This window comes from Chiloscyllium plagiosum, chromosome 4, assembly GCF_004010195.1.
Source record: "Chiloscyllium plagiosum isolate BGI_BamShark_2017 chromosome 4, ASM401019v2, whole genome shotgun sequence".
NCBI classification, from domain to species: Eukaryota; Metazoa; Chordata; class Chondrichthyes; order Orectolobiformes; family Hemiscylliidae; genus Chiloscyllium; species Chiloscyllium plagiosum.
In genome coordinates this window covers 100,746,310-100,770,146 of record NC_057713.1, presented here as the reverse complement: position 1 = coordinate 100,770,146, position 23,837 = coordinate 100,746,310, and the positions used below count along the sequence as shown (strand labels likewise).

The 23,837-nt window shown below is 41.6% G+C and overlaps 1 protein-coding gene across 1 annotated transcript in view; it reads right to left on the bottom strand.

The window, feature by feature from the left end:
* LOC122549503 (fibrocystin-L-like) overlaps window positions 1–23,837 on the bottom strand; it is a 218,614-nt gene that overhangs the window by 120,411 nt on the left and 74,366 nt on the right. Inside the window, exons 29-36 of the mRNA XM_043689363.1 lie at window positions 22,276–22,440; window positions 17,417–17,538; window positions 16,273–16,405; window positions 6,876–7,050; window positions 4,853–4,995; window positions 3,414–3,518; window positions 2,613–2,801; window positions 541–711 (exon numbers count right to left, since the gene is read on the bottom strand). Of these exons, the coding sequence (XP_043545298.1) occupies window positions 541–711; window positions 2,613–2,801; window positions 3,414–3,518; window positions 4,853–4,995; window positions 6,876–7,050; window positions 16,273–16,405; window positions 17,417–17,538; window positions 22,276–22,440 (1,203 nt within the window). The remainder of the gene's footprint in view (window positions 1–540; window positions 712–2,612; window positions 2,802–3,413; window positions 3,519–4,852; window positions 4,996–6,875; window positions 7,051–16,272; window positions 16,406–17,416; window positions 17,539–22,275; window positions 22,441–23,837) is intronic.

The following is a 23,837-nucleotide window of genomic DNA, read 5'->3' as shown; positions in this document are numbered from 1 at the left end:
GAGATAGGAAACGTAGACATCTTAATTGCATAAAGTAATCTAAAACAAATTAACTAAATCCAAAATAATACACTAGTCTCAGTAATGGTCATATTGGAAATACCAGGCTGTCATAAAAGCCAATCTGTTTGTTACATTCTTTGATCTTGTGATACCTTTACTCCCTCAGTTACTGATGTTGGGAGAACTTTGTTTAACAAAGATCCACACATACATTACGTACATTATCCTGTGTTGGCTTTAAGATATTCTCTGCTGACTCAGTCTTGGTGGCTACTATGTAGTTAACACTTTCAATTGGACAACATTAATCGAAACACTGATTTGTTACTGCATTTAATAGATCCTCAGCATCAAACATAAACACCATCAAACCCTGAGTGATGGAGGCTAATCTATTCTAGGATCATACATCACCTCACCCAGAGCGATGGGAAAGGGATTAACATTTTCAGGCTTTTCCTGTGTTGCTCGAGAATTGACTTATTTCCTCCACCAACACACAAACCCTCCAAAATATAAAGAGGACGTGCATTTCACCTGGTACATATTCTGCTTCAATCCCTGCCAAATAAATATGTACACTTTCGATCCTTTCCTCAGCTGGCTTCACATTCACCGTTCCCTGGAGAATGATGCTTTGCTTCTGGTCCACATAACCACTGCTGTAGTAATAAGTCCCGGGGGAGGTGAAATGATAAGAGAACGAACCTACATGGAAAAACCATCGTCCATTAGAGGGCCTGAAATCACCAAATTCATTTTATATTATACCTACAATCAGAAGGCATCAAAGAAAGAAAGAGGAAACAAACTTTGCATTTTCACTGCATAGTAGCATTAATACAGAATCTCCCATACAGCTATCTCAACAACATAGATGCCCAAATTCCAGGAGATTTTTAACAGCTGCTACACATTAAAGTTAATTTTTATTAATTTAGTAAAATAACTTACTGGCTTGTTTGATTAGATGCTGAATGAGTACAAACTAGTTATGAGCTTCACACACCAGAGACTTCCTCAGGGTGTTTAAGCAACCTTTGACCCCACCCAACATGGCTCAGCCTGATCTGGCTCATCCAACCTGGCCCTAAGCACCCACCCAAAAACTGACAAGGTTGAAAAGTTGGCATTGGCCCAGGCATGAAGTTGCCAGTATTGAGAAACAGTTTCAGTATTATGATTCCATTACTGGACTCATAATCCAGAGCACTGGACCAATGCTCCTGAGACCTGAGTTCAAATCTCAACATGCTAGTTGGAAAATTTAGATTTGATTAGTTAATTACATTTTGAATAAAAAGCTACTCTCAACGATGTTGACTGTGCAACTACCATACTGTAATAAAAACTCAAATGGTTCTCCAATGTCCTCCAAGGAAAGAAATTTGCTACCCTTACCTATTTTGGCTTGCACGTGACTCCAGACTCACAGCCATGTGACTGATACTTAACTGTCCTCTAAATGGCCTAACAAGTTGTTAAGTTGTCATAGAGTCATAGTCATACAGATGTACAGCACGGAAACAGACCCATCACTCAATAAAGGATTGGGATGGCCAACAAATGTTGGCCTTGCCCAACCCTGTGAACAAATAATTAAAAACTTAAGTCTCTTACAAACTCGGAATGTCCCAAAATGCTTTACAGCTAAACGAGAAGCTTTTTGAACAATAGATTTTGCTGTTATGTAGGAAATGCGTCAGATGGACATAAAAGATGGCGTATTCAATATGCTGAAAATTAGGAGAGTTGTCGGTGGTGTCCTATAGCTAATATTTATCTTAACCAACATCACAAAAGCAGGTGATCTGCTAATTATTACATTTCTGGTTGCGAGAGTTTGCTGTGTGCAAGTTGACCAAACAGTACAATATGTCGAAAGTACATCATTGCCTGCAAAGCAGGGATGTCCTGAAGTTGTAAAATGTGCGGTAGAGTATCAAGTCTTTTTCCTTCATGTGAAAGTCTGATCGAAAAAATATGCAATAAGGATGAATTTCTACATGAGATTCTACGGTGCATCAATGCAATTTTACACAAAATGCTGCATGCCAATCTGATCTCTCTGCTATAGGGTAAATATTGTGAAACTTGACAGGGTTCAGAAATGATTTACAAGAATGTTGCCAGGATTGGAGGGTTTGAGCTATAGAGAGAAGCTGGAAAGCCAGGGCTATATTTTCCATGGAGTGTTAGAGGCTGACAGGTAACATTATAGAGTTTTATAAAATCATGAAGGGCATGGATAGGGTGCATATGGTTAAAATAAAACTCCCGGGATGGAGAGCATAGGTTTAAGGTGAGGGGGAAAAACTTACGAGGGACTTAACGGATAACCTTTTCATGCAGAGGGTGGTGTCTGTATGGAATGAGCTACCAGTAGAAGTGGTGGAGGTGGTAAATTGCAACATTTTTAAAAGCATCTGGATGGGTATATGAATAGGAGAAGTTGAGAAGAATACAGGCCAAATGCTGGCAAATGAGTCTAGATTTATTTATGATATCTAGTTGGCATTGACGAGTTGGATTGAAGGGTCTGTTTCAGCGCTGCACATCCTTACGACTATATCTTCCTGTGGCGTCAAATGCAATAGTTATGGACTTACCAGATGAAGTGCTCACATTGCCACTAATAAACCCACTGCCTTTGTAGTTTACACCACTGGGCTTGGAGACACTGAAGACTCTATATCTCAAATTTTGAAGTAAAGGTGGGGACTGCCACTGCCACTGTACTGTATCCCCAACGACGATGTCCAGGGTTGAAGGATTCCACTCATACCCCACTCCAATTGCTATTAGAACAAAGCAGTAACAAATGTGGTTAGAACGTATACTCAGAAAATAAAACTAAACATTTGTGGCATCGAGATTTGTTAAAATACTAATGTTTAAGTTGCAGTCACTGATATCCTCTAATTTTGACAATGTATATTATTCAGAAGAAAATATTTTATCTTCGCAATTTGCGAGTTTGATTCTTTATAGTGAGCATGCATCATAAATAGATTTTTCAGCATTTTTTGATATCGCCTATTGCAGTCACCACCAGGCTTCAAAGGGAGAAGACCTTAAAAATTTAACCCAGGATCTTTGGAGGAGATGTCAGGAAATATGTCTTCACACAAATGGGAAAATCAGGAACTCCTTCCCCTAAAGAGCTTTTACGGCTGGGGTCAATAGAAAATATTTAAAACAGAGATGGATAGTTTTATGTTAGGAAAGTGTATTAACAGCTATGGAACCAAGGTCAGAGAATGGTGTTGTGCCACAGTTCAGTCACCATCTAACTAATTTAATTTGAGAGGCTGAATTACCTCTTCCTGATTTCAGCACTCCTACTTACGAGAAGGACGGAAGCAACACTGCACAATTTGAACAAAAATCTTCAAAAAGCTGTCACGTACTTCCACTGCTGCCATTGTTGGTGATGACAAATTTTCTTCCAGTTTGATCAGAAACACACTTGAGAATGTTTGGAGAAGCAAAGGTTATGTGACAGGGAACAGAACCTGTAAGTATTGCACATCACAGAATTCCAGTCAGAATAAAATGTGAGTGATTGTTATAAAATCTCTGCTGTAATTCAACTCAATCAAATTACTATCTTTCCACAAGTTATTAATGTGAAATATTAAGTTACTCCAGTTATATATTCATAAAGCAATAATTTGAATCTTGAGGAAATAGCTAAAATGACAAACTAATTGAAACTCCATGAAATTATTGCAGGTTTTATTTTTAATTCATTCATAGGATGTGTGTATTCCTGGCTCGAGTATTGTCCTTTTGGGTGGGAGAAACAAGGGTTTACAAGGTGCTGCCTAAGGAGCTCTAGTGACTTGTCGCAGTGCACCTTGTGGATGGTGCACACCATTGCTAACTTGTGTCAGTGGTGAAGGGTTTGCTTTTAGATGGGGTGTAACTCAAATGGGCTACTTTATCCTTAATGGTTTATCCCTTAATGATTTATCCCTTCTTGGAGGTGAACAGATTTTGAGAAGTCAGGAGATGAGTTATCCACTGCAGAATTCTGACCTGCTCTTGTAGCCACTATATTCATATAGTTGGTCTAATTCAGTTTCTAGTCAATGATAACCCCCAGGTTGTTGATAGTGGATAGTTCTGCGATGTTAATGCCATTGAATGTCAAGGGGTAATACTTAGATTCTCTCTCATAGGCAACGGTGATCACATTGCACTTGTCTTCTGCAAATGTTACTTGCTACTTGTCAACTCAGTCTAGATTTTGCCAAGTCTTGTTGCATATGGAAATCGGGTACTTCAGTATCTGAGGATCGCAAATGATGCTGAACATTGTGCAAAACATCAGCAACACCTCGTCTACTGACCTTATGATAGAGATGGAGATTAATGAAGCAGCTGAAGATGGTTGGGTAGGACACTGCCCTGAAAAGCTCCTACAGTGATAGCCTGAGACTGAGATGATTGACCAACAATGACAAGCTTCTTATGTGGTATAATAAAAACAAAATATAGTGGATGCTGGGAATCTGGAACGTATGCAGCGAGTGCTAGAGAAGCTCAGCAGGTCTGGTAGCATTTGAGGGATAGAGAAAGAGAGCTAACTCTTCTTCAAAACTTCTTCCAATTATCACAGATGCAACCAGTCCTGAGTTCCGCTGGCATTTTGTGTTTGCTCTTTTGTGCTAAGTATTACTCCAAGCAGTGGAGAGGTCTCCTCCACTGGACTCACCCACCCTTTTCCATTTCCTATTGTCTGCAGCTTTACTTGGGCTCCTTGATGTCACACTCAGTCAAATGCTGTTTTGTTTTCGTAACAGTCACCCTCACCTCATCTCTCAAGTTCACCTGATAAGCTTACCAATTTGAACAATGTTGTCCTCTGGGACGGGACTGAAACCAGATCCAGAAATGGTGATTTTCGTGCCTCCATACAATGAGCCCTGCTGAGGAGTCACTTCGGTCACTCGCAAGACATACTCGACTGAAGCATTTAGAGATTTGCTGCGGTGAAAGAGAAAAACAAACACGATAAATCTTAAAAAGTATTAATATGATTGAACAGCAACCAAATGTACAGATGAAACTTTACAGGAACCATTGTCATTCAGTTCCCAACTTTATGTCAAATGTAACATCTACACAAAGACATTGAGTTGACAAAGCAGTCATCTATGGGGTGTGATGACTTGCTGTGATCTGGAAGGCACTACCTAAAATATCTCTAGAAGCAGAACCAACAGCAAATTTCAAAATGGAATTGAGTGAATATTTGAAGGAGAAAAATTGATATGGCTTTGGGGATAGATCAGGGAAGTTGAACTACTTGAATAGTTCTTACAAAGAGCTGGCACAAGCAAGATGAGCAGAAAGGCTTATTCAGTATTGTGCCATTTTGTAATAGTAATCTCCAACAGGGTGACTTAGGAAAATATATTTGGAATTTACTTTTTTTAAAAAAAACATTCATGGATGTGGTCATCATTGGCTTGGCCAGCATTTATTGCCCATCCCTTTTTATCCTTAAGGAGATGGTGGTGAACTGCTTTCTTGAGCCACTTTTGTCTGTTTGCAGTTAGTGGACCCACAATGCTGAGTGGGAGAAAATTCCAGGACTTTGACCCTATAACACTGAAGGATCAGCATTATATTTCCAAGTCAGGATGTTGAGTAGCTTGGAGGGGAACTTACAGGAGATCTTGTCCTTCTGGATGGTAATAGTCATGAGGTTGGCAGTTGCTCTCTCAGGAGTTCTGGTGAATTTGTGCAGTGCATCTTGTAGATGGCACAGATTGCTGCTTCTGAGCTGCTGTGCAGGGAGTGAATGGTTGTGGATGTGATGCCAATCAAGTAGGCTACTTTGTCCTGTGTGGTGACAAGTTTCTTGAGCGTTATTAGAGGTAGAGCAACAACTATTCGATCAGTCCTGCCTTTTGCCTTGCAGATAATGGACTGGATTTGGGAAGTTGGGGGTGTATTTGTATGTGTGTTGGCGGCGGGCGAGTGCGTTTAATGCAGCTGTATTGTCAGTCTCTGACCTGCTCTCATAGTTACAGTATTGATATAGCAAATCCAGTTCAGTTTCTAGTCAATGGTAACCTCCAGGATGTTGATAGTGGGGGATGGTAGTCAGTAATGGTAATGCCAATGAAGATCAAAAGGGTGAATGGTTAGATCCTCTCCTTTTGGAGGTGGTCATTGTCTTACACTCATCCTACTTGCACACAAATCCTACTTACCACTTGTCAGGCCAAACCCGGATATTGACAAAGTCTTGCTGAGTTTGGACATGGACTGCTTCATGGTGCTAAATGTTGTGCAATTTGTGATGGAGAAAGTTCATTACTGAAACAGCTGAAGATCTTTGGTCTTAGGACACTATCCTGATGAATACCTGCAGAGATATCCTGAAGCTGAGATTACTTACCTTCAACAACCACAACCATTTTACTTCATGCCTAGTATGACTCCAATCTGCAGGCAGTTTTCCTCTGATCCTCACTGACTCTAGTTTTGCTGGTGCTGCTTGATGCCACAGACATTCGAATGCTGCTTTGATATCAAGGCAGTCACCCTTCCCTCTGCACTGGTTATGAGTATCTTGGACTCGCCTTGCTCGTGTTGCTTTGGCTGGCGAGGCTCCAGACCTGAAAGTTTGTCTGTAAAAACGCACCAATGGTAAGTGGGCAACTTTTAGTCTGACCTCAGAATCTGACTTTGAATTGATGATTCAGGCCAGTGAACTAATACAAAAGATTTTGCAGAAATTTGCACAATACAATTTGCACTTAAAAGTTTGCTATCTTTTGCACAGTTACACTGGATTCGGGGAAACTTGTAAAGAAAAATCAATGCAATGGAACATAAGCTCTCGGTCTTCATACCCAACACGAGTTTGTACATAGATACTGTAATTCGCCGGAGGGAGGCTGGGCGGACAACACGTGATGTTGTTGGTCGACCATCGAAGAATTGCGCACTCAGAGTTCCCAATAACTACAAAACTATCTTCAGATTTGTTGCCAAAATCCGATCCATAGATTGTCAGATTGGAACCACCTATGAAACAATTTTCATATAATTAATTCCCTTGTCACACAACAATATAAAAATATCAGTCAATCTGTCTGCTATTTTAGAATGTATTGCCAACCACCAGTAACAGCATGTGCTTATATGGTGCCTTTAACACAGGGAAATATGGAACTGTGGAGTAAGAGTTAAATGTATCTTTATTCTAAGAGTAGTTATTGAGCATGTGCAGAAGGAGCTATTTCTTAGTGGTGTTGGATCTCACGCACTGGGATCTCAGTGCAGGGCTCCAGACAAGATCTTTCCTGTATTTACTCTCACCGGACCTTTGGAATTCAGCTCTTTTGTCCATGTTTGAACTCAGGCTGTAAGGATGTCAGGAACTGAGTGGCTCTAGTGGAACTCAGACTGCATGCCAGTTAGCAGGTTATCAAGGAGCTGCTTGATAACATTGTTGATGACCTCTTCCATCACGCGACCAATGATCAAAAGTAGACTGCTGGAATGGTAATTGGCCTGTTTGGATATGTTTGATTTTAGTGTACAGAATATACATATACAATGCTCTACATTGCTGAGTAATGCCAGTGTTGCAGCTGTACTGGAACAACCTAGTTAGGAGTGTGACTATGTCTAGAGCTCCAGTACCATTGCCAGAATTTTGGCAGGGTCCATAGCTTTTGTAATATCCATTGCCTCCAACTCACATGAAGTGAATTGAATTGACTGAAAATTGGTATCTGTTATTCTGGAGATCTCAGGAGGAGGCTGAAATGGATCATCCATTCAACACTTCTGGGTGAACATTGTTGCAAGTGGCTCGGCCTTATCTGTTGCATGATGTACTGCATTCTTCCATAATTGAAGGTGGAGATTCTATGGAGCTTCTTCCTCCATGGAGTTAATGAGTCAAAAAGCCCTACGGCACAGAGACAGGCCCTTTGGCCCAAACAGGTCCATGTTGCTCAAAATGTCTGTCCACGCTGACCCCATTTCCCTGCACTTGGCCCATATCCTTCTAATCCTTTCCTATTCATGTATTTGTCCAAATGCCTTTTAAATGTTGCCACTTCTGCTGGCAACTCATTCCATATGTGTACCATCCTCTGTGTAAAAAAGTTGCCCTTCAGGTTCCGTTTTATGATTTCCCCTCTAACCTTAAACTAAGTTTAAGCTTAAATTGGTCCTTGATTCCTCAACCTTGGGAAAAAAACTGAGTGCATTCACCCTCTTCGTGCCTTTCATAATGTTATACACTTCTATAAAGGTCCCCCCTCAGTCTCCCTACACTCTAAAGAAAAAAGTCCTAGCTTGTCCAACCTCTCCCTCTAACCCAGATCATTAAGTCCAGGAAACATCCTTGTAAATTTCTTCTGCACTCCCCCAGTTTAATAACATCCTTCCTATAACAAGGTGACCAAAACTGACACAATATTCCAAGTGCAGCCTCACCAATATCCTATGTAACTGCAATATAACTTCCCAACTTCTATACTCAATGCCCTGACTGATGAAAGCCAGTGTGCCAAAAGCCTTCTTCACTGCCCTGTGTACCTGTGACTCCACTTTCAGAGAACTGTGAACCTGAACTCCAAGATCCCTCTGTTCTACTACACCCCATTCACAATGAAACTATTACCTTGATTTGACTTTCCAAAATGCGAGACCTCACACTTATCTGTATTAAACTGCATTTACCATTCCTTGGCCCACTTCCCCAGCTGATCAAGGTCCAGCTAATAACCTTCCTCACTGTCCACAATACCGTCTATTTTAATTTCATCAGCAAACTTATGAATCATGCCTTGTACATTCTCATCCAAATCACTGACACAGATAAACAGTAATGGGCCCAACACCGAACCCTGAGGCATTCCACAAGTCACAGGTCTCCAGTCCGACAAGCATCCTTCCATTTTTCCCGTCTGCTTCCTACCATCAAGCCAATTTTGTATCCAATTTGCCAGCTTACCCTGGATTCCATGCGATCTAACCTCCAAATCAGCCTACCATGTGGAACCTTATCAAAGGCCTTACTGAAATCCATGTAGACGCAGTCATCAAAGAACTCTAACAAATTTGTGAGGCATGATCTCCCACTCACAAAGCCATACTGATTATACCTAATCAAATCCTGTCTTTCCAAATACATGTATATCTTATCCCTCAGAATCTTCTCAAATACTTTAACCATTCCAGGTTAAGGATGTTAAATTTACTGGTCTATAGTTCCCATGTTTTTCTTTGCAGTCCTTCTTGAATAATGGCAAAACATTTGCTACCCTCCAGTATTCTGGGACCTCACCCGTTGCTAACGATGATGTGAAAATATCTGCCAGGGCCCTGCAATTTCTTCTCAAGCCTCTTGCAGTGTTCTTGAATATATCTGGTCAGGACCAGGAGATTTATCCACCTTCATACATTCTAATGCAAGCAACACCTCCTCTGCCGTGATATGGACTGTTCCCAAGATACCGCCACCAACTTCCCCAAGTTTGCAAGTCTTCTAATCTTTCTCCATGGTAAACACAGCGGGGACATATTCATCGAGAACCTCACCAATCTCCTGCAGTTTTATACATACATGTCCACTTTGGTCCTTGAGGGCCCTATTCTCTCTCGAGGTATTCTTTTTCCTTTAATATACTTAAAGTACCTCTTTAGATTCACCATAATAGTCTCAGCCAAGGCAATCCCGTGCCCTCTTTTTGCCTTCCTGATTTCCTTCTTCAGTAAACTCTTGTATTCCCTGTGTATCTCCAGAGATTCCCTTGATCCCAGCGGCCTGTATCCTGAGCCATGCCTCCTCCGTTTTTCTGGTCAAAGCCTCAATCTCTCTTGTCATCCAGGGTTCCCTATTCCTGCCCACCTTGCCCTTCACCCTCAGAGGAACATATAGACCTTGAACTCTAGCTATCTCACTTTGAAAGGCCTCCCACTTGCCAGAGGTCCCTTTGCCTGCAAACAAATTACTCCAATCAACCCCTGCAAGCTCCTGTCTAATTCCCTCAAAATTTGCCTTGCCCCAGTTTAGAACTTAAACCTGTGCACTAGTTTTCTCACTCTCCATAACTATTGTAAAATGACTAGAATTATGGTCATTGTACCAAAGTGCTCCCCACTGTCACATCCGTCACCTATCCAGCCCTATTTCCCAGGAGTTGGTAAAGTTTTGCCAGTTCTCAAGTAGGACCCTCTATATACTGCTTGAGGAAACGTTCCTAAATGCACTTAACAAATTCCACCCCTTCTAAGCCCTTAATGCTCTGGCAATCACAGCCTATGTTCAGAAAATTAAAATCCCCATCTACGACAACCCTATTGCTCCTGCAAGTCTCCCCAATCTCCCTGCATATTTGTTTCTCTAATTCCCATTGACTACCATCCCCACGGTGATCGATGACATCACTTCCGCTCCCATCATGGCCGCTTCCACAGCCACTTCTGCCCCTCACAATTCCTCATGCATCACACGTGACATCACTTCTGCCCCTCACATCATCACTGATGTCACACGCTCAGTGACTTCTGCGCCCCCTCCCACTGCCGTGTTTGCAACCACTTCCACCCCCACTAACGCCACCCACCTGCATTCTACTGACATGCCACCCACAGATCCCACTGTCACCATCCCTGCCCCCCAGAACCCTGAGAGGAACACCACCCCTGTTCATGACTCCACCCCCATTCCCTCCATCACCACACCCACTCCAGTTACAGGCTCTGCCGCCACACCCACTCCATGTCCCAGCTCCCAGCCCTGCCGAGTTTTCACCATCCCTCCAGACCTCCCCCTCACTGAGGACGAATGATCAGTCCTCAGCAAAGGCCTCATCCCCCTCCGCCCACACATCAATGAATTCAATATACGCCGTGACTTCGAACGCTTCTTCTGCCGCCTCCACCTCCGAGCTTACTTTTACAATCAGGACTGCTGCCCACCTTCCGAGGACCCCTTCGCCCACCTCCAACACACTGCATCCATCTGGACACCCCGTGCTGGCCTATTACCTGCCCTTGACCTTTTCATTTCCAACTGCCGGCGGGACATTAACCGCCTAAACCTGTCTACCCCCATCCCCCACTCCAACCTCTCACCCTCACAATCCGCAGCCCTCCAGTCCCTCTGCTCTAATCCCAATCTCACCATCAAACCACCGGATAAAGGGGGCGCAGTGGTAGTCTGGCACACTGACCTCCACAACGCTGAAGTCAGACGCCAACTCAAAGACACCTCCTCCTACCACCCCCTCAACCATGACCCCACCCCCCATCACCAAACCATCATCTCCCAGACCATAGAGAATGTCATCACCTCAGGAGATCTCCCACCCACAATTTCCAACCTCATAGTCCGGGAACCCCGCACTGCCCGGTTCTACCTCCTTCCCAAGATCCACAAGCCTGACCACCTTGGCCGACCCAATGCCTCAGCATGCTCCTGCCCCACTGAACTCATCATTACCTACCTCAATACTGTCCTATCCCCCCTAGTCCAGGAACTCCCCACATACATTCGAGACACCACCCATTCCCTCCACCTCCTCCAAGACTTCAGTTTCCCCGGTCCCCAACGCCTCATCTTTACCATGGATATCCAATCCCTCTACACCTCCATCTGCCATGACCATGGCCTCCAAGCCCTCCGTTTCTCCCTCTCCAGATATCCCCAACAGTACCCTTCCACCGACACTCTCATTCGTTTGGCTGAACTGGTCCTCTCCCTTAACAATTTCTCCTTCAAATTCTCCCACTTCCTCCAGCCCAAAGGGGTAGCCATGGACACCCGTATGGGCCCCAGCTATGCCTGTCTCTTTGTTGGCTACACAGAACAGTCCATCTTCCATAGTTACACTGGCACCACTCCCCACCTCCGCTACATTGATGACTGCATTGGCGCCACCTCGGGCTCTCGCGAGGAGGTTGAGCAATTCATCAACTTACCAACACATTCCACCCTGACCTTAAATTTACCTGGACCATCTCTGACACCTCCCTTCCCTTCCTGAACCTCTCCATCTCCATTAATGACGATCGACTTGACACTGACATTTTTTACAAACCCACCGTCTCCCACAGCTACCTGGATTACACCTCTTCCCGCCCTACCTCCTGGAAAGATGCCATCCCATATTCCCAATTCCTCCGCCTCCACCGTATCTGCTCCCAGGAGGACCAGTTCCACCACAGAACACACCAGATGGCCTCCTTCCTCCATTAATGATGACCGACTTGCCACCGCTGGATTTCACCTCTTCCCACCCCATCTCTTGCAAAAATGCCATCCCGTATTCCCAATTCCTCCGCCTCTGCTGTATCTGCTCCCAGGAGGACCTGTTCCACCACAGAAAACACCAGATAGCCTCCTTCTTTAGAGACCACAATTTCCCTTCCCACTTGGTTAAAGATGCCCTCCAATGCATCTCGTCCACAATCTGCACCTCCACACTCAGACCCCACCCCTCCAAACATAACAAGGACAGAACCCCCCTTGTGCTCACCTTCTGCCTTACCAATCTTCGCATAATCCAAATCATCCGACGACATTTCTGCCACTTCCAAATGGACCCCACCACCAGGGATATATTTCCCTCCCCACCCCTTTCTGCCTTCTGCAAAGACCATTCTCTCCATGACTACCTGGTCAGGTCCACGCCCCACAACAACCTACCCTCCCATCCTGGCACCTTCCCCTGCCACTGCAGGAATTGCAAAACCTGCACCCACACCTCCTCCCTCATCTCCATCCAACGCCCCAAAGGAGCCTTCCACATCCATCAAAGTTTTACCTGCACATCCACCAATATCATTTATTGCATCCGTTGCTCCCGATGCGGTCTCCTCTACATTGGGGAGACTGGACGCCTCCTAGCAGAGCGCATTAGGGAACATCTCTGGGACACCCGCATCAATCAACCACACCGCCCTGTGGCCCAACATTTCAACCCCCTCTCCCACTCAGCCGAGGACATGGAGGTCCTGGGCCTCCTTCACTGGCGCTCCCTCACCACGTGACGCCTGGAGGAAGAATGCCTCATCTTCCGCCTCGGAACACTTCAACTCCAGGGCATCAATGTGGACTTCAACAGTTTCCTCATTTCCCCTTCCCCCACCTCACCCCAGTTCCAAACTTCCAGCTCAGCACTGTCCCCATGACTTTGGAGTGGATAGGTGGAAAGGAAGATAGGCAGTATCTTCTTTTCCACCTATCCACTCCACCCTCCTCTCTGACCTATCATCTTCATTCCCACCCCATTCACCCATTGTACTCTTTGCTACCTTCCCCCACCCTCCTCCCTGACCTATCACCTCCATTCACCTATTGTACTCTATGCTACTTTCTCCCCACTCCCACTCTCCTCTCATTTATCTCTCCAGCCTTCAGGCACTCTGCCTGTATTCCTGATGAAGGGCTTTTGTCTGAAACATCGATTTTCCTGCTCCTCGGATGCTGCCTGAACTGCTGTGCTTTTCCACCACCACTCTACTCCAGAATCTGGTTTCCAGCATCTGCAGTCATTGTTTTTACCTATTTCTTCTCGCAAGTGTTGTCGTTTAGTTTGTCCACCATTGTTCATGACTGGATGTGGCAGGACTGCAGGGTTTATAAGCAATCCATTAATCGCGAGATCATTTAGCTCTATGACTCGCTTCTTATGTTGTCAGGTTTCCAAGTAGTCCTGTGTTGTAGCTTCACCAGGATATGACCTTATTATTAGATAAGCTGATGCTGCTTCTGTCATGGCCTCTTACATTCTGCATTGAACCAAGAGTCTTGGTAAGAGTAGAGTGGGGATTATGCCAGGCTATGAAGTTGCAGATTGTGTTGATATGCAATTTGCAATTCTACTGTTACTGATGGCCCACAGCACCTCAAGGATACCCAGTCTTGAATTGCTAAATATATACAAAGTGAAAAGCTATCCAGGGAAAAGGATAAGTTTAAGTTCATGGGTGTGTGTGGTGCAGTTATGGTGTCCCTACCTCTAGGCCAGTAGGCCCAGGTTCAAGTCCTTCCTGCTCTAGAGGTGTGTAATAATATACCTCAACAAGTTGATTAAAGTATCTATCTTTCAGTCCAAATTATATCTTGCCAATATCAAATGTTCAAAAGGTTATTAATTTGCATAAATACTTGTTTAAATCTTCATTTAATGGTTGTTTCAGTAAACATGCATAGGGCCCAACTATAAACCACCAATCCCCACCCCCAGAGCAGAGGAAAGTCTTTAGAAAGAGCTTAATATTGAACATTAATAGGAGTTGATCATATCAACATCAAATGAGCATTGGAGAAGTCCAAGTACCTCAATTGAGACCGCTGGGGACTAGTAGTAACACACAACATTATTACATCCCAGAGACTGAGAAAGAAAAGCTTACGCAGCATTTCTGCCAGTCCTTTGCATGAGACTGCCTTTTTCCATTAAACAACTGACACAAGAAACATATGCTATGACGAAAGAAAAGACCTTTCTTATATCCAAATTTTCAGAACTCACAGATCATTGTGTATTTTTTTCTCAGGAACTAATCCTGCTTTAGTTGATAAGTGATGATCTTACATTTGAGAAACAGGAAACAGAAATTTTTATTCACATTTACAGAAGGCTGTCACAGAAAAGCAGGCCTTCATTAAGACAGAGATCAGCTATTAATAAATGTGATCTTTTGAAGAATGAATTAGAAATTAGTGGAAAAGAAATGCTGAATTTCAGTCCTCATCATCTAGCTAGTCCAAACATTTGGCTGAGATTAAGACTGGTAGACAGATGATTCAAAATGTCCTGATATTGTCCATTTTTTGTGCAGCCTGCAGACAATGCTATGCAGTTACCACCACCATCCCCCTCCCCTCCAAGGCCCCAATAAATCTTGAGGCCATTGTTATGGAGTTCTTGAACTGTTTTTGTCTGAAGAGGAGCAGCCTCATGCTGAAGCTGGTGGGGAACTGGTACCATTACCAACAGAAAGAGAAATTTCTCCTCAGTCCCTCATCTCCAGACCTATCTACTAGCTGTTCTTTGTTTTTCTTTCCATCTCCCTAGATTTCTCTGGGCTCAGTATGCCACAGATAAGATATGAAAGGGAGAATTTCAGTTTATTGCCTTCTTCTTCAAGGGATTGTAATAATTAAAGCACTGGACAATTATATTTTTGATCATTTTTCCTCCATTGCTCTTCACTGCTATTACATTCATGCCACTAAATACCATACTCCAGCTGTGATGAGAAACTACCATCACATTGCACCAATGAAATCACCTTCCAAAACAAAGATAAGGCCACACACAGTCTTATACATCTCCCAAGAGGCAAAGAATATTGTGGTAGATTAATGTCTCAGGCAAAAGAGACCAGCATGGTGACAAAGATGAAACCGAAGTTTGTAAGATGAACAGGTTGTGGGATGAGTGAATTTGGGATTGATGCGAATTAAAGGGTTAACTATTTTGTTACTTTAAGAAACGCTGCTGCACATATGTATAAGATGCAATGTCATAGTGATGTCAGATCACATGAAACTGGGATCTGGGATCTGACTCTATACGGTTCAAGAACCTCTCTTCTGACCCTTGCACATTTTTATGAACAATAAAGCCTTGTAATATTCACTTTATATTTGCTTTATGGCTACCAAATCAAACTCTTTCATAATCTTGAAGACTTTGCTCACATCTTTTTCATATCTAGGGAAAATATTCCCAGGTGCTTCACCAGACTGTAACAGTCAGGAACTGGCTGCAAGCTAAAGCAAGGGACAATTCACTTCAGGATGTTTCCCAGTGTTAAAATCAGAAAATTTTAGATTCCTGCACATCAAACAGAGAAACTTAAAAATGGAAAGTATTGGAAATAAACTACAGGTCTGGCTGCATCTGTCATTTGAATGAGGTCCAAAGGTCAGTCATACTGGACTCGAAACATTAACTTGGTGTTTCCCCCCAGCGATGCTGCCAGACCTTGTTGAGATTCTCCAACACTTTTTGTTTTCATCTTAGATTTCTAACATCTGCTGCATTTTGCCAGTAACATCGCGAGAATAGGCAGTCTGGGTATTTTGTTGGCTCTGCTACGGTAAGGGAGACTCCCCAATTCTGCAATAAGATTCCACTCATTAACTCTTCTTTCTTTCTTCACAGATGCTGCCAAATCTGCTGAGAATTTTAACCATTTTCTATCTTTATATCAAAGTTCCCAACATATGTAATATTTTATTTATTTTAAAAATGTGAAACTTTGACTTACCTGCCACACTGCTTGTTTTTGGAATCACTTCTGAGATTACTGGAATCTTTGCATCAATGTAAATGAAGGAGAAGGGAACTAGGTTGGATATTCCAGCAGCAATCACTGAGATGTTATACATTCCAGGTGGGGCCTGTCAGATGAGCAGAAATGAATTCGTAATTATTTCTCTTTAGTGCTATTCATAGGGCATTCAGAATATAATAAGCGCTTCAATAAGCCATTATAATTTGACTATCACCCTGAAGGATCAAACTGAGACTAACATTTATACGTTTATAAGCAGCCATTGCTTAAGAAAATGAGCCTAGTTTGAGCACAGACATCAAATTCACAATTAGTGCAGCATGCATTACTTAGCTCTTTGATAAACTATAACTCATTCAGCTTTATAAAAAGTTTGCCATGTTTCAATCACATTCTTCAGTTCCTTTATTATAAAGGTGTGTTTATTTAAAGCATGCTACATATTTTATAGATTGTGTGTTGACGTAGAGTTAATAGCCATCGCAAAGCTTGTTTGATTTATTATACATAACTGAATTATTTCACTTTAGAGTTGTCTCATTTTCTGCCACACTCAGTCACCATTGCAATCATTATTATATTTTTAGGTCCATTTGTAGCTCGTCTAAAAGTAGGCACGAAAGCCAAATATGTCCCTTACAAAGAAAATTATCTATGTTATCATGTCATTTTGTTATAAAGGGAATTCTGTATTCAACCAGTGAGAAAAAATTTCTAAAACATAATAATCCTCAAATTATACAGATTGTCAATGTCCAAACATCTGTATAAAATTCTGTTATTCGCTGTTAGGAAGGAGATGCAAAGCCTTTTAATCTAAAACAAATAGAGATAATTTCTCTGTCAAGGTAGCCTTGACATCAAATGAGTGAGAGTAAAATGGTTAAATTTTCAATTGCATTAATTGCTAGATTTGTTTATTATATTTGAGAATGTAGGTCTTGACACCAACAATAGATATGGGTAGCTTGCACACAAATACTCTTCAGAAATATTGTGATGTTTATGCATCCAATTTTACTGAAGTGCTCCTGGAAAGACCAAGAATTATCAAAGCATCCCCACAGACTAGTCACTCTCAAGACTGAATTGCCACCACACGAGATTCTCCACTCACCTCTGGAGTTCTGCATTTCATCTTGACAGGACTTTCTGTAAGTTGAAGGCAGGTCTTCCCCCCAATTAAAACCATTGAATTAGGAACAAATCCATAACCAGATATGGTCAGAATTGTCCCTCCTGAACATGGAAATAAATTCCAATTTAGTACATCAGAAACTTAAAGACCAAAACACAAATTAAATGCCTAAAGAGATTTATGTACAAAGAAGAGAAATGGGAATTAGGACAAGATTATTCAGCTCCTCAAGCCAGTTCTGTATTCTACTTGATCCTGGCTGACCTGCACCTCAACTGTCATTGGCTGTCATTCCTACAATCCTTCTGTACCTAAAAGAAATCAATCATTCTCTTTTGAAAACTGCATAAAACCCAACATCTAGAGTAAATACTCCAGATTTCTGCTCTCCTTTGTCTGAAGAAGTGCTCCCTGCCATCACCCCTGAATGGAAAAAGTGAGGACTGCAGATGCTGGAGATCAGAGCTGAAAATCGACGTTTCTTCAGGAATTCCTGAAGAAGGGCTCATGCCTGAAACATTGATTCTCCTGCTCCTTGGATGCTGCCTGACCTGCTGCACTTTTCCAGCAACACATTTTCAGCTCATCACCCCTGAATGACCTGACTCAAATTTTAAGCTTGTGTCTTCACTGTCCCCGAGCATCCAATCTTTTGGGAAATGAAATGTTTTCATTTAGACACCAAGTCCATGTCTTTTCATCTGGCTGAGAATACTAAAACTTGATTTTAAGAACATGTTCAACAAAGTTCCGTAAAAGGCTGGTTAACAAAATTGAGGTTTATAGAATAGGAGGATTAGGATTCAATGAAATTTTTTAACAATGCTATGAACAGAAAATAACAAATCTGGTAAATGGTTTATTTTTGGATTGGAGGATAGTAAAATGGTGATCTCAAGGATCTGTGCAATGACTACTGTTTTTTAAGCCTTGAGATAAATGACATGGACTTTAGAACAAAGGGATACAATTTAAAAGTTTGTTGATAAAATTTGATGGTGTGGCAAACAGTAAGGATGAAACAAATTGCTTGCAATATAATTTTTTTGCATTTTGGCATAAAGGAATGGTGGGTGGAAACAAGGTGGAGGGGTGAGAGCAATCTGCTTCTTTGATAGTCCCTCAGGATCAAGAATGGTTTCCACTCCATTTCAACAGTTTCTGAGATGACAGTTAAGTCTGGTGCAGGTTTTGCAGACTCTGCTATATGTGGTGCTTAAAATGTGGGGAAGGTTGTTTGGAAGTTTTGTCTGTTCCTTCAAATTCCCCTATCTTGCTCCTGATTACATCTTTCAAGGAGGTTGTTGCCTTCTGAGATAAGCCTTTTTTATTTTGGTTGGTCACAAGTAAAGGAATTACAGGAGTCATTGGGATGGCTGACCTCTTTATGGATGCTTTAAGGACATCCCGAAAGAGATTCTCGTGTTTCCTGCTGCAACCAAGCTCTGAGTCGTGAATTTGCTTTGAGAGACTGCTAAATTACATTTAAAGACTAAATCTGGAATGTAAAATGAGTTCCAAAAAATATGATCATTAACTGTCATAAAAACCCATCTGGTTTAGCAATGTCCTTTAGGAAAGGAAATCTGCCATTCTTACCCAGACTGGCCTACATAGACTCCAGACCCACAGCAATGTGGTTGGCTCTTAACTGTCCTCTGAAATCACCCAGCTAGCCACTTAGCTCAAGGACATTTAGGAAATGGTAATCATTGTTGATCAGTCAGCAATAGCCTCATCCCATGAAGAAAAAAGAAAGGATTCCTCCTCTGTGATAAATGAGTCTATGACTCACAGCAGGAGTGAGATTCTCTCCTCCATTCAGGTCAAGTTTAAAGTGACATTCTGAATGCAAGCTCAGGCTGGAATTACATTATAACCACAATTTGAAAAATAGGATTTATATATAGTTCAAGAGGTAAGGAATGCTTATGGATAGTCAGCATGGTTTTCTGAAAGGGAAATCGTGTCTCACAAACTTGATTGAGTTTTTTAAAGGAAGTAACCAAGAAGATTGATGAGGGCAGAGCAGTAGATATTGTTTACTTGAAATTTAGTAAACCCTTTCATAATGTTCCGCATAGTAGACTAATTAGTAAAGTTAGATCACATGGAATTAAGGAGAAAGTGAGGTCTGCAGATGCTGGAGATCAGAGCTGAAAATGTGTTGCTGGAAAAGCGCAGCAGGTCAGGCAGCATCCAGGGAACAGGAGAGATTCCTGAAGAAGGGCTTATGCCCGAAACGTCAATTCTCCTGTTCCCTGGATGCTGCGCTTTTCCAGCAACACATTTTCAGCACATGGAATTAAGGGTGAGCTTGCCAATTAGATACAAAATTGGCTTAATGGCAGGAGACAAAGTGATGATATAGAGTTGTTTTCAGACTGGAGGTCTGTGACCAGCATGTTCCATAGAGCCCAGTGTTGGGTTCATTTTTGTTTATCATTTATATAAATAATTCAGATGAGAATATAGAAGACATGTTAGTAAGACTATGGATGACACTGAAATTGGTGGTATAGTAGACAGTGAAGAAGGTCATCTCAGATTACAAAGAGACCTTGATCAATTGGGTCAATGGGCTGAAAAGTGGCTAATGAAGTTTAATTTGGATAAATGCAAGATATTGCATTTTGGTAAAACAAACAAGGCAAGACTTAAACATTTAAAAATAGGGCCTTGACCAGTATTGTCGAAAAAAGAGAAACCTAGGGGTTCAGGTTTATGTCAAATATAAATAGGGTGGTGAAGACACCTTTTAGAACGTTTGCCTTAATTGCTCAGACCTTTGAGTATAAAAATTGGGACGTTATTTTGTGTTTGTACAAGATATTAGTAAAGCTTTTTCTGGAGTACTGTGCCCAGTTCTGGTCATCCTGTTATAGGAAGGATATTATTAAGTTGGAGAGGGTTCAGATGAGTTTTACAAGATGTTGCTGGGAATGAAGAGTTTCAGTCATAAGGAGACGCTGCTCAGGCTGAGACTTTTCTCACTGGAGCTCAGCAGTTTCAGGGGTGACCTTAAGGGGGTTTATAGGATAATGATAGATAAGGTGAATGGTAGGTATCTTTTCCCTTGGGTGGGAGATATCAAGATCAGGGGGCACATTTTTAAGGTGAGAGGAGGAAGATTTGAAAATTACATGACAGGCAATTTTTGTACACAGAGAGTGATTCATGTATGGAATGAACTTTCAGAGAAAGTGGTGGATGTGGTTACAGTAACAACGTTTACAAGACATGCAGATAAGGACATGAATAAGAAATGTTTGGCGGGCTATGGGCTAAGCACAGGTAGGTGGGACTACATTAATTTGAGATTATGGTTAGCATGGACTGGTTACCACAGGATCTGTTTCCATGCTGTATGACTCCATGACCAAGACTCACAACATGGAAGTGAAACAAAGCTCCTTAACAGCAACTTTGCAAGTGCAGAGGAAACAAACTCTAAAACATTTATATTTTGCCTGGTGGGAGGGGGTCCTCTTTGAAAATTATTTACTCTGTATATGCTGTCAAAAGGGCAGGATCAGTAAAATTAAAAAACAATTCAGGTCTGAGAAAGTCAACTTCCTAAACCCAAACCATCTGGCAAAAAGTATTTTAAAGTCTTATATCATCTATTAATTCAACAGAAAGTCAAAAGAAATAACAGTAACAGCTTGCAGCCTGTTATAGAGTCATAGTCATGTACAGCATGGAAACAGACCCTTTGGTCCAACTCATTCATGCTGACCAGATATTGGAAACGAATCTATTCCCATTAACCAGCACTTGGCCCATGTCCCTCTAAACCCTTCCTATTCATACACCCATCCAGATGCTTTTTAAATGTTGTAATTGTACCAGACTCCAAGACTTCCTCTGGCAGTTTATTCCATACATGCACTACTCTCTGCATGAATAGGTTGCCCCTTGAGCCCCTTTAAAATCTTTTCCCTCTCATCTTAAACCTATGTCCACTGGTTTTGGACTCACCTACCTTGGGGAAAAGACCTTGACTATTCACCTTATCCATGCCCCTCAAGATTTTATAAGCTTCTATGAGGTCACTCCTCAGCCTCCAATGCTCCAGGGAAAATAGCCCAAGTTGATAGATTAAACCCTGAATCCTGGCAACATCCATGTAAATTTTTTTCTGAACCCCTTCAAGTTTACCATCATCTTAGCTGGGAGACCAAAACTGAACACAGTATTCCAAAAGGTGGCCTAACCAATGAACTGTACGGGCGCAACATGAGCTCCCAACTCTTACACTCAACCCACTGACCAATAAAGGCACTACCCTGTCTTCACTATCCTGTCTTCCTGCAACTCCATTTTTGTATGATAAATGATTAACCACAACATTTTAAAAAATTTGCTGAGGAACATTTAATCTTACTCTTGATCAACTCTTACCACAACAAAAGTTTCATCTAATTTTTCCTGAGTGTTTGCTCGATCACCCAGGACTCTAACCTTGTTGCTTTCAGTGCTCTGAGTTTTGAACAATGTACATGGTCATCATTCATCCAAAATTATATTGTCCATAATGTTACAGAGGTAAAAATATGTTAAAAATGCTTTTTTATCCCAAAAATAATATCCATCATTATTATGAATTGCAGAGGGTGCTTGATTATATTCACCATGGATGGACACATTTCTTTTTATCCAAAATAAGTACAATGCATAAGATATCTAAACGGTGAAAGACTTTAATACAAATGATCATTACTCAGACACAAATTCCCATTTTAAACATGGATGATTTAAGTTTTGGTCAACTGAAAGAAAACGCCTTAATGTTTAATAGTGACTTATATATCTGCGCACTTATGGACAGTCAGTACCTTCAGTGCTGCCTATGGATGGATATATACTTGTTGCCTCAAACTGAAACGTAAATGTGTATGCCTGGTTGCTGGAATAGTTTGCAAAGCCAAGTCCAGCGATGTAAACAATGAGAGGAGATGATGTATTACTGGCAACTCCAATCATACAGGTTATTTCGGTATCTGAAAACAAAATAACAAAGAATGTAAATGATCAAATCCAAACACTAAGAAAAAGCATTTTCCCTCCAAATAATATGCTCTTGATGTGTAATGTCAAGAGATCCACATCTTTGTATTTGCATGATGAGATAGATATCTATGTAACTTCTTCAATCCCTCTCGGATCTCGGACCTCTGCCCCAATTCTACCTTCTTATGTATCCCTAATATTCTTTGCTTCGCCTTTGATGGCAGTGTCTTTAGTTTCTGGGGTCCTAAGCTCTGGAATTCCCTGTCTCCTCCTTTCACCTTTCTTAAGATGCTTCTTAAAACTTTTTGGCGAAACCTTTGGCCACCTGTTTGAATTTGTACGTACATAGCTGAGTGTCATATTTTACCTGATTACACTCATGTGAATTAATTTTCTACCTAAAAGATGTTATATAAATGTAAGTTGGTGTTGTGTGTTATATAATATACAAAAACCAGATCATTTGTCACCATTAGTTAAAATTCACTATACGATAGATAACCCCAAACACAGCATTGCATCATGCATCTCACTCGCAGCCTGGAACATTTGCCAAACTCATGCAGTGTTCTCAATGAGTCTTGAGCTGCTTCGAAATCTGCATTCTCACTCAAGAGTGTCTGCTGTTCCAACAGACTTTCTCTTATAACTATTACCACAACTCAAACTCAGAGAAAACAAAGACAAGATTTAATCCAGGTTTTGCAAAATTTTAAGAATATGAAAGTGAATTAGGGAATGACAATTCCCTCTTCTTGGTGGTGAGTTCATAGCAATGGCTTATCAATTCCTAAACATCATTAAGAAATGAGAAGAGGAGTTAGGCACAGGGTCCTTGGAAACATGGGGATATTTTACCACAGAGTGGTTGAGGCAGAAACCATTTGCTTCTTGTACTGAAAGGTGGATAAATATATGAAACAAATCATGAGAATTGGTATCTACACAACATTAGGATTAATTTTAGATTTTTGCAGCAAAATGTAACTTGGAAATATATAATGGGTGTTGTGCTGCAAAATGTAATGCTGTGAAAACATTACAGCATTTCCCTCTATATGTAGTCACTTTGCTGGAGTTTATGCTGCAAGGAGAGCACGTGTCACACAGATATTCTCAGTGTCAAAGGATCTCATAGAGATTCCATCACTTCCATCATGGGACAGGTGATCCCAGAGCTATGTCCATGCAAATACTCTCTTCCAATAAAATACTGACAATGCTGGAAATCTGAAACAAAAACAGAAAGTGCTGGAGAAAATCAACATGTCTGGCAGCATCTGTGGAAAAAGAAACAGAGTTAAACATTTTGAGTATGGTACAACTTCTTCAGAACTGGGGTAAGTCAACACAATTACTCCCTCACATCACACTATTCAGTATCGAC